This window comes from Orycteropus afer, unplaced genomic scaffold (genome assembly GCF_000298275.1).
Source record: "Orycteropus afer afer isolate SDZICR_OR568_19922 unplaced genomic scaffold, OryAfe1.0 scaffold00017, whole genome shotgun sequence".
Classification (NCBI taxonomy): Eukaryota; Metazoa; Chordata; class Mammalia; order Tubulidentata; family Orycteropodidae; genus Orycteropus; species Orycteropus afer.
In genome coordinates, this window is record NW_006921604.1 from 6,921,231 (window position 1) to 6,933,044 (window position 11,814).

The window sequence follows — 11,814 nt, forward strand, 5'->3', positions numbered from 1 at the left end:
GACAAAAACAGACTAAAAATCAAAGGCTGAAAAAAAGATATATCAAGCAGATGGCAATAAAGAAAGGGGAGTGGCAATATTAATTTCTGGTAAAATTGACCTGAAGACAGAAACCACCATAAAAGACAAGGAAGGGCATTATATAATGATTAAAAGATTGAATGAACAGAGGCTATATCCATAATAAATATCTATGTACCTAATAAAAGAGTCCCAAAACATAAATCAGATTTTAACAGAATTGAAAAGCCAAATAGATGACTCCATGGTAACAGTAGGAGACTTTAATACACCACTTTCAATCAAAGATCAAACAACTGAAAAGAAACTCAACAAAGATGCAGAAGAATTAAACAATACAATCTACCAGCTTGACCTTACAGACATCTACAGAGCACATCACCCAACAACAGCACAATATACATACATTCTTTTCCAGTGCACATGGAACATTCTCCAGGATAGATAATATGTCAGGCCACAAAGCAAGCCTCAATAAATTTAAAAACACTGAAACATTGCAAAGCATCTTCTCAGATCACAATGCTATGAAATTAGCAATCAACAATAGGAAGATCAACAGAAAAAGAGCAAACACATGGAAACTGAATAACACTCTCCTTAAAAATGACCGGGTAATAGAAAAAATAAGAAAGGAAATTTAAAAAACTCCTCGAATCAAACAAGAACAAAAACACAACATACCAAAATCTTTGGGACACAGCAAAAGCAGTGATTAGAGGGCAATTTATAGCAATAAATACACACATCAAAAAATAAGAGCCAAACCAACCCAACATCGTCAACAATTAGAAAAAAGAGCAGCAAAAAACCACAAAAAAAGCCTACAGTCACAGAAGAAAAGAAATAATAAAGATCTGAGCAGAAATAAAGGAAACAGAAAATAGAAAGACAAAAGAAAAAAAATCAACAAGACTAGAAGTTGGTTTTCTGAAAAGATTAATAAAAGACAAACCACTGGCAAACTTAACAAAGGAAAAGAAGGATAGAACATAAATAACATGAATAAGAAACAAATTGGGTGATATCACAACAGAACCAACTGAAATAAAAAGAACAGTATCAGGTACTATGAAGAACTGTACTCCAACAAATGTGAACATTTAGAAGAAATGGACAGATTTCTACAAACATACTATATACCTAAACTAACACAAACTGAGGTGGAAAATATGAACAGACACATAACAATAAAAGAAATTGAACAGGCCATAAAAAAATTACCAACAAAATAAAGTCCTGGCCCAGATGGTTTCACTAGAGAATTCTACCAAATGTTCAGAGAAGAACTGACACTAACCCTACTCAAATTATTCCAGAACACAGAAAAGGATGGAATCCTCCCAAATTCATTTTATGAAGTGAACATAACCTTGATACCAAAACCAGACAAAGACATCACTAAAAAGGAAAACTACAGACCAATATCTCTCATGAATATAGATGCAAATAACTTCAACAAAATCCTAGCCAACAGATTCCAACAACATATCAAAAAAATAATACATTATAACCAAGTGGGGTTCCTATCAGGTATGCAAGGATGAAGTTCAATACTAGAAAAACAATCAACTTAATCCATCACATAAATAAAACAAAGGAAAAGAACCATGTGATCATGTCAATCGATGAGAAAAGGCATTTGATAAAATCCAACACCCATACCTGATAAAAACTCAGAAAAATAGAAGGGAAATTCCTCAACATAATAAATGACATATATACAAAACCAAGAGCCAACATTATTCTCAATGAAGAGAGATTGAAACCATTCCCCTTGAGAATGGGAACCAGACAAGGATGCACTCTACTACCACTTCTATTCAACATTTTATTGGTTGAATATTCAACATTAGTCTTAGCCAGGGGAGTAAGACAAAAGGCATACAAATTGTAAGGAAGAGGTAAAACTGTCCCTATTTGCTGAAGATATGATCCTATACATACAGAACTCAAGAGACTTGGGAAGAAGACTTGTTGTTGTTGTTGTTGTTATGTGCTGTTGAGTCGGACCTGACTCATAGCGACCCCTCCTTGGGTTTCCGAGGCAGTACTACAGAAGTAGATTGCCCAACCTTCCTTCCGGGGAGTGGCTGGTGGGTTTGAACCGCCAGCCTTCTGGTTAGCAGTCAAGTGCCTTAGGCACTATGCTACCAGAGCTCCTAGCAAGAAGACTACTGGAACTAAATGAGAGATATAGCATAATGGCAGGATACAAGATCAACATACAAAAATCAGTTGGATTCTTCTACACAAGCAAAGAGACTGCTGAAAAGGAAATAAGGAAATCAATACCATTTGCAATGGTTACCAAAAAATAAAATACCTGGGAATAAATCTTACCAGGGACACAAAAGACCTACACAAAGAAAACTACAAAACACTACTTCAGGAAACCATAAGAGATCTACATAAATGCAAGAACATACCACGCTTGTGGACAGGAAGATTAAGTATTGAAAAATGTCAATTCTACCCAAAGCAATCTATACATTTAATGCAATCCCAATCCAGATCCCATCAGCATTCTTTAAGGATCTGGAAAAACAATCTAATTTTATATGGAATGGAAAGAGACTTTGGATAAGCAAAGCACTAGTTAAGAAAAACTAAGTAGGGGGTCTCACACTCCCAGATCTCAAAACCTACGGTACAGCCACAGTAGTCAAAACAGCTGGGTACTGGTACAATGACAGACACATAGACCAGTGGAATAGAATTGAGAACCCAGAAATAAAGCCATTGACCTAGGGACAACTGATCTTTGACAAAGGGCTAAAATCCATTAAATAGGGAACAGACAGTCTCTTCAACAAATGGTGCTGGCAAAACTGGTTATCCATTTGCAGAAAAATGAAACAAGATCCATACCTCACACCATACACAAAAAACTAACACCTGATGGATCAAAGACTTAAATGTGAAACCTAAAACTGCAAAGTTCCTTAAGGAAAAAATAGGGGCAAATTTAGGGGCCCTGATTTATAGCATAAGTAGACTATCAAGCATCACCCAAAATGTACAAACAGCAGAAGATAAACTAGATGATTGGGACTTACTAAAATTAAATTTGTATGAGCTTCCAAAGATCTCTCCAAAAGAGTAAAAAGAGAACCTACAGATTGGGAAAAAATATTCAGCAATGACATATCTGACAAGGGGCTTGTCTATAAAACTTATAGAAAACTCCAACACCTCAACAACAAAAAGATGAACAATCCAATTAAAAAATGGGCAGAAGTCATGAACAGACACTTCACCAAAGAAGATATTCAGGTGGCCAACAAACACATGAAATTATCATGGTCATTAGCTGTTAAAGAGATGCAAATCAAAACAACAATGACTTACCATCTTGCCCCAGTACTAATGACAAAGTTCAAAAACACAGAAAATAACAAATGCTGGTGAGGATGTGGAGAGATTAGGACTTTCATATACTGCTGGTGGGACTGTAAAATGATACAACCACTGTGGAAAGCAGTATGGCGATTCCTTAAAAAGTTGGAATTAGACATACCATTTGATCCCATAATCCCATTACTAGGTATATATCCTAAAGAAGTGAAAGCCAGGACAAGAACAGATATATGCATACTTCTATTCATTGCAGCACTATTCAGAACAGCAAAGAGATATAAACAACTTAAGTGCCCATCAACAGAAGCATGGATAACCAAACTATGGTACATGCACACAACGGAATACTGAAGAATAATGTAGAATCTGTGAAACACCAAATAATGTGGATGAACTTGGAGGACATTATGCTGAGTAAAGTAAGTCAATCACAGAAGGACAAATATCGTATTAGTCCGTTACTGTAAAAAGTCAAGGAGAGGTTTATATACGGAAGGAAGCTTTCTTTTCTGGTTACAAGGGAGAGGAGGCAGGGGAGGAAACACTGCTAGACAGGTAGAAACAAATATTGATTTGGCTGAAGGGAAGGGTGGTGTACCAAAAGTGAGTGATCAACATGGTGGCCCTGAGGAAGAGTAAGATAGAGAGGTACACAGGAGGTACAGACAACCAAGATGAACTCTTTTTGCAAGTACAGTACTGCGTTGTCAGTGATGGCAAACATTGATCTACAGGTAGATAGATAGGTGGACAGGCTGAACAATCCTGAATGTCCAGGCAGGGGAGAGAGTGCCCATGACCACGTATAGGAAGGATTAGGAGACAATGTTTCTACATGCCTATATGTATGTTCAGGTGTATAGTAGAGCTAACAAGGGACAAGGCTGTGGTGGCTTTTTGGCCACGGCCACCTACCCAGAAGAAGCAAGTAGCTGGACCTGCAGGCATGAGGTGGTGGTCACAGGGGACATCAAAATCAATTGGTGTAGCATACTACATAGAAACATAGTTCTACATCCTACTTTGGTGAGTAGCGACTGGGGTCTTAAAAACTTGCAAGCGGCCATCTAGATCCAACGATGCATCTCTTCTTGTCCAGAGCAAAGAAGAATGAAGAAAACCAAAGGTGCATGGAAACAATTAGTCTAAGGGATTGGTAGGCCATGTGGTCCTCAACCTATATGACCATGAGACCAAAAGAACTGGATGGTGCCCGCGTACCACTGTCAACTACTCGGAAGGGGATCAGTGCAGAAGATCCTGAATGAAGTGGGAGAACAATGTGAAACAAACTCAAAATAACAAAAAAAAAAGATCAGATTTGCTGGTCTGATAGAGCCTGGTGGACCCTGAGACTATGGCCCCTAGTTACCCTTCAGGTCTAGAACTGAACTCACTCCTGTGGCTTCCAGCCAAACAATAGAAAGGCATATGGGGTGAACATTTACATCAGGTAGATACCCTCCATGGAATGAGCAACTGTGGGAGAACAGAAGGGCAGTGTTTGCACAGGAGATAGCTCGGGTGTGGGGGAGGCGGTAGTGTATGGGAGGAAGACACAGGGAAGAGGTAACTACTGGGAAGAAGTGGGAAGAGAGCTGTTACATTGTGGGGAATTGCAGTTAGTGTCATGAAATAAAATGTGTATGAACTACTGTATATGGAAAATGAATTTGCTCTGTAAACTTTCACCCAAATCACAATAAAAATTAAATTAATTAAATCAGGAAGAAAAAAAGGGCAAAGGATATGGAGATGAAGTTCACAGCAGATACAAGTGTTTAACCTTTTACCAGTGATTAGAAAATTACAAACTAAACAAAGAAATAACACTTTACCACCCATTTGCTTTTTAAAATTAATGAAACTATGCCATAAAATCAATTACGGACGAAGATTTGGCAAACTGGGTGTTTTTATACACTGCTTGCAACATGCCAGACACTCTCTTAACTACTTTCCTTACATTCAGTTACTTAATCCCCACAAGGAGTTTGAGGCAACCCTATTATCATTCTCAATTTTATAGATGAGGAAGTGAGGATGAGAGGAATAAAGTGACTTCTATGAAGGCCACACAGCTAGAAAGCTGCTTTTAATTTGTTATATATTCCCTATCTTCTAATACTAACTGCTTTTTTTTTTCTTTTTAATAACAGGTCTTTAACCTACTAGAGATTTATTTTTGTGAGATGAGGTAAGGATATAACTTTATTTTTTTCTAAATGGATAGACAGTGTCATGTGAACTAATTTAAAATATGATCATCTGTCCAGGCTTAATCACTTGCAGCCCCACCAAATCTACTTCTTTGCTTCCACAGTGGCCACAAATGGGGCTTTTCCTGGGTCTTCATGTGGTTCCCCACCTGCAGTGTATATGCTGACCAAGGTAAGGACTTGGAGACATAGTCTTTGTATTCTTGAAGGGCAGTGTGAAATAGGAGATGGTAGTTCAACTGGCAAGCAGGTCCCGCAGGTCACTGTTACAGGGCAGCAGGTCATATGGTAGCCGTGCCTTCTGGTCCCGAACAGCCTTCAGGGCTGGGCTATGTTGCAACAAGAGGGAACAAATGTCCATGTGACCCTTTTCAGCAGCCTATGGAGAGAGAGGCCTGAATCAAAACTCATACCAGCACTGGGCCCTGCTCCTTCTTACTCCATTCCTGGGGATATCTTGCTCCTAAAGAAGAGGTCTGGTAGAAATGGAAACACTGGCTGTTTGTGTATATCTCCTGACCCTCACCTCATCCAAATGCCTACCAAATCCCAACAACTTGTATACAGACTGGTGTAGTACTCCAGTGCCATTCTGGCAGTCAGCCTGAATTTTTCATTCTTGTGTCATTTGCTCAGTGGCTGGCTATTCTTATCTTAGCCAGGCCTGCACATTAAACACAAGTATTACTATTAGTGAATGTTTTGACCAAAAAGGCTATAGAGGAATCCTGATCAAAAGGGAGAACATCCAGAACAGAATTACAAATTCCTACAGAATAAAAAAAAATATATTCTCATGGAATCTAGACTTTCTGGAGCCTTGAAAGCTGGATGAACCCCTAAAACTACTGCCCTGAGACACTCTTTAAACTTCAAACCAAAAATATCCCCTGAAGTCCTCTTAAAACCAAATAATTGTTTAGCTTAACTAGTGAAGAATATCTGCCTTGAACACTGTGCTCTTCTAAGAACTCACTATATGGGATCAAATTGACAACAGCAGCACAAAAAATCAGACAAGAAACTTAGGGGACAGTGAGTTTATGTTGAAGGGGGAGGAATAACTCAGAAAAGGAGGCTGAGAACGGTTGCACAACTTGAAGAATGCAATCACTGTCACTGAATTGTACATGGAGAAACCGTTGGTGGATGTCTTGCTGTGTATGTTCTTAATGATAACAAAAAATAAAAAAATAAAAAAAAAAAAATATATATATATATATATACGTTATAAAATTGCTCTCTAAAACACTTGTTTCACATTCAATTAATGAGAGTTTTAACTGCATAGTAACCCTTGCAAGGTATACAAACTACTGTCTTTAAAATACTTCTTCTGGCTAATAGAAAAAGCAGAAATCTCTGAGTGTTTTTTTTTTTTTAAATATTAATGAGACTGATCATCTGCCTGGTGCTGGGCACCATGGACACAGATGCATCAGACATGGCCTCTCCCACTGGGTTTCTCCTCTTTTCCCTTAATTTAGATGATCCCAATCTGCATGTCAGTTTTTAACCTACCTTCTCTGAAAAATAACAGAGTTAAATGACTGACACAGGTCATGGAATCAAAAAAACTGTCACAATAACCCTCAGAGGCAACAATCATTAATCCCATTTTATAGATGAAGAAACTAAGGTTTATAAAAGTTCAATAATTCGCCAAGGTTGCAGAGCTAGTGTGGCAGCTGGAGATTCTAAACCAGGTCCGTCTGACCTCAGTGTGAATCTTGTTAACTATGCTCTACCGCTATATTCCCTATTCCTCCTAACCAACAAAACTGATGGACTACAAAGGCTTTGGAGAGGTATCAGAATGAGTATTAGAAGAAACCACCAAGTTACAACTGTCTTCATTAGCAAATCTTTACACAGCGGGTCTCCTGATGATGTTCTTAACTTTATTGCTTCAATTTAGGCAGTGGTTTGTGTTAAGCAGCTGTGAGATGCATTCCAAAAAGTACCAACATTTGCAAACAGTTGATTAAATAAAAAATAAAAAAGAAAGAACAACTCATATCCCTCACACGTCTGCATTAGAAAGCACTGCTGAGTGACAGAAAAAGGGATGGATACAACTAGAATGCTGCAAACTGTGGGTAACGCCAGTCACGTCTACCCACAGCAGTGCTCGGTCTGAACCTCCCTCATGTGATGGGGCAGTACAGAATCTGAGCAACACCAGCTTAGACCATTATGAAATAATCCAACTGACAAGAATCTTAAAAAAAATAACATCATTGTTCATTCTGTGAATTTTCATCAAGCACTTATGCTAAGTGCTAAGCATGTAACTAGTAAATAAGATAAAGTCTAGCTATCTCTAGTGAGAAAGACAGACAATGAAAAAGGAATTTCAAGGCAGAAAAGTCAAGGACAGGGTGTTTTAGGCATACAACTGGGTGAGTTAACCCTATCTGGGGGTCAGGGAAGGATCTTTGGGTGTGATGTGTAAGCTGATAAGGAAGGGTAGAAATGAGCCACATGGAAAATGGAAGGTAAGAGGCATCCAGACAGAGGAAACAGCTTGTTATATATGACTCTAGGATGACAGAAGGAGCTCTGGTGGCATAGTGCCTAAGGCATTTGACTGCTAACCAGAAGCTGGCAGTTCAAACCCACCAGCCACTCCTCAGAAGGAAGACTGGGCAATCTATTTCTGTAGAGATACTGCCCTGGAAACCCTAAGAGTTGGAGTTGACTCAACTCAGTGAGCTGAAATTTGAGTGAGTTGAAGCAATGAGTTTTGTTTGTTTTTTTTCCTTGGTTAGGGTGACTGAAAGGACTCTTTCTGGTGGTATAGTGGTTAAAGCATTTGGCTGCTAACCAATAGGTTGGTTTGAACCCACCAGCTGCTCTGCAGGAGAAAGATGAGGCAGTCTGTTTCCATAAAGATTTATAGCCTTGGAAACCCTACAGGGCAGCTCTATCCTGTCCTAAAATGGTCACTATGACTCAGAATTGACTCAATGCCAGTGGGTTTGGCTTTTTGGTGTAGGGTAACAAGAGTAGTAGGTTCAAGGAACTGAAAATGACTAGCAAGGCCTGAGTATAAGGGGCAAGGGAAAAGTGCTCAGGATAAATCAGAAGAGGTAGGCAGGAGCTAATATCGAAAGCCTTGTAAATCATCCTACACAACACAACGCAACACAACACACTGCTGTCAAGTCAGACCCAACTCATAGGTACCTCTCCTTGGGTTTCTGAGGTGATATCACTATCCACAGCAGTGAATACTGCTGTTGGGAAGTAGATTGCCCAACCTTCCTTCTGAGGAGTGGCTGGTGGCTTTGAACCACCAGCCTTCTGGTTAGCAGTCAAATGCCTTAGGCACTACACCACCAGAGCTCCCTAAATCATCCTAAGGACTTGGTAAAAGAAAGCCACTGAAGGATTCTATGTAAGGGTATGGAATGATCAGAACTGCTTTTTAAAACCATCAGTCTAGGAGAAAAAGAAGTTAGGCACAGGAAAGGAATAGATTTATGCATATACATCAGATATATGCATAGAACACCTCTTAAAGATGTTTAAAAAATTGGTAACAGTGATTGCCTAGAGGGAGATGACCTGAAGAGTAGGGATCAAGGATGGAAGGGAAACTCATGTTCATGGTATACCTTTCTGTAATCCTCAATTGTTCACCATGTGTAGGTATTTCTATTCAGAAAAAACTGCAAATTGAGTTGAAGGATCACTCTGGCTATCATATGAAAAATGGACTAGAGGGATAGGCAAGAAAAGGTACAATCTTAGAAAACTAAAGACATGGAAAAGCATTAATAACATATCATTAAGTGAAATGTAAATAAAAGGACACTGTACATTTTAATTTTAATTTACATGCACAGAAAAAAGGTTAGGAAATTACACATTAATCCTAAAACTGTGAAAAGTGAGCACTGAAATTAAAATGACTTTTTTCTTCTCTGTTTTCTCTAATATACATTATAATGTTTATAATTAGAAATTATAGTTTTTCTTTTCTTTTTTTTAATAGTGCTTTGGGTGCAAATTTACAGAGGAGAATTCAACAGTTTGTATACATTTGGTTTCACTCCCCAATTTCCATTCCCAACCCTAACCTACTCTCTTCCTCCTCTCCCTTCACAGTGACCTCCCTGGCAACCCACGCACTTTTTAATTATGTACTCCTGTCTGTCCAGCTTTTCCTCTGTGTGAATGTTACCCCTCTGGTGCTCCAGGGCCAACTGCTCCAAGGGATGTATCTCCATAAAGTAGGTGGGTGCATCACCCTGGGTTGGGTGTTCTGCATGTAAGTCTTATTACTATTGGGCTGAGAGCCAGTCCTTGGGAGTGAGTGTTATCCCAGGCCTGATATGTATCCCAGGGCCATAGTCTTGGGGGTCCCACTAGACTCCATTTGCCAGTAATTCTGGTCCTTATTGTGTTTTTGGATTTTCTCCCACATTTTTCCTCCCACTCTATCCAGGGTCTCCAGTTTTGATCCCTTCTCAAGTGGCTGGCACTGACTGCCAGGCACCATCTAGTTCTTCTGGTCTTGAGGTCCATCATATCCTAGGGCTGACTGTTTTCAAATGGCCTTGGTTTTCTTCACTCTTCTTCGTTTCTGACGAAAGGAGACCATCAGCTACATCTTAGATGGCTGCTTGAAAGCTTTTAACAGCCTATTCGCTACTCACCAAAGTAGGCTGTAGAACAAGATTTTCATGTATTATGTTGTGCCGACTGAGCCTGATGTCCCCCAATACTATGGTCCTGAGTTGGCAGATTCTGTGGTTCTCTCTCCCAAGGTGTCTGTCTGTGATGGATTGCTCTATGTCTGTCTTCTGTTGCTTCTGTAATGATTGTGGTTATTTTGTATTGGTACCTGTGCAAAATTATCCTCAGCTGAATCTCTCATTGGTCTAGAATATATTCCTGTTCAGCGACCCCAATCTGATCTTCTCAGCTGTCTATGTATTTATCTGTAGTCTGGTGTTTGGTGTTAGTGGTAATGCAGTATTGTGTATATATTGGTATTAGCCCATAGAAATGACAAGATTTTGAAGGGGGAAAAAGGACATACCTTATGTAGACTGGTCATGCCATCATCATCTGCCAACCTAGGATTGGATCCATATGAAAGCAGAAGCCGTGCAATTTCTGTGTGTCCACAGTAGCTGGCCCGGTGCAGAGCGGTGGCTCCTCCATGGGTTTGGGCATCACACTTAGCTCCACTTTCCAGCAGGAACTGGCACACAGCATAGTGCCCATTGCGGCTGGCATAGTGCTGCAGAGAACAGAGACTAAGGTCGGGAGCAAAACTCAGGCAGGTGGCAAGGGTAGTGGGGTACTGGGTGAGAGCACAGGCTCTGGAATGAGACACTTCAAATCATCTCCTGGTGCCACTTCCATTAGCTCTGTGACCTGGGCAAGTTTCTTAATTTCCAGCATCCACTTCCTCAACTGGGAAGTGTGGCTAATAATTATTTCTACTTCATAGGATTGTTCTGAAAATGAAATTAAATAATTGATGTAAAGCACTTTCACTAATTCAAATATGCAGGTTCACATGACACTTAAAACTGATCCTTTGCAGGGAGAGAAAAAAGGGAGGGAGAAGATAAGAGGTAAACAAACCCTCCTCCTCAGATAGCAAGTATTCCCCAAGCTGAAGCTTCTCTCTCCTGCCCTGTGTTCCTCCCCCAGCTCACCAGAGCAGTGTAGCCAGCTGCATCAGGCTGACTAGGGTCTGTTGCCTTCTGGATTAAATACTTCACCCGGCCAAGGTCTCCATTCAGGGCTGCTGACCAGATTCCTGTAGAAAGATAAGCAGAGTACTGAATAATGCTGAATGACTATGGACTTTGACCTCTCGATCTCCAGTTTTCTCATCTGTAAAACAAGTAAATCATTCTTCCAACAAATATTAACTGAGTACCTCCTCTGTGCCAAGGATGGTTCGAGGTGCTGCTCTGTACCTAGAAGACTGGACAGACACGGAAATCTCTTCTTCAAATCTCTTCTTCCCACTTCATGTTAGGTAAAATCATTGTTAAGAATGTTTTAAATAGGAGGTTCCGGCAAGATGACGGACTAGGCAGAAGGATTGCACAGACCCTCTTCAACAAAGAAAAGAGAAACCAATTAACACAGACACAAAAGATAATCTTGGACCCCTGAGCCTTGAAGGGAAGGATACATAATTGGACTAAACCCCAACTAGCAGAAGAATTTGCGTGAAAATACC

At 39.8% G+C, this 11,814-nt stretch overlaps 1 protein-coding gene across 1 annotated transcript in view; it reads right to left on the reverse strand.

Moving 5' to 3' along the window:
• Positions 1-5,835: 5,835 nt before the first annotated feature.
• The window catches only part of ANKRD39 (ankyrin repeat domain 39), a 32,676-nt gene continuing 26,697 nt past the window's right edge, over positions 5,836-11,814 (reverse strand). Inside the window, exons 2-4 of the mRNA XM_007959445.1 lie at positions 11,279-11,382; positions 10,651-10,854; positions 5,836-5,979 (exon numbers count right to left, since the gene is read on the reverse strand). Coding sequence (XP_007957636.1) covers positions 5,836-5,979; positions 10,651-10,854; positions 11,279-11,382 — 452 coding nt within the window. The remainder of the gene's footprint in view (positions 5,980-10,650; positions 10,855-11,278; positions 11,383-11,814) is intronic.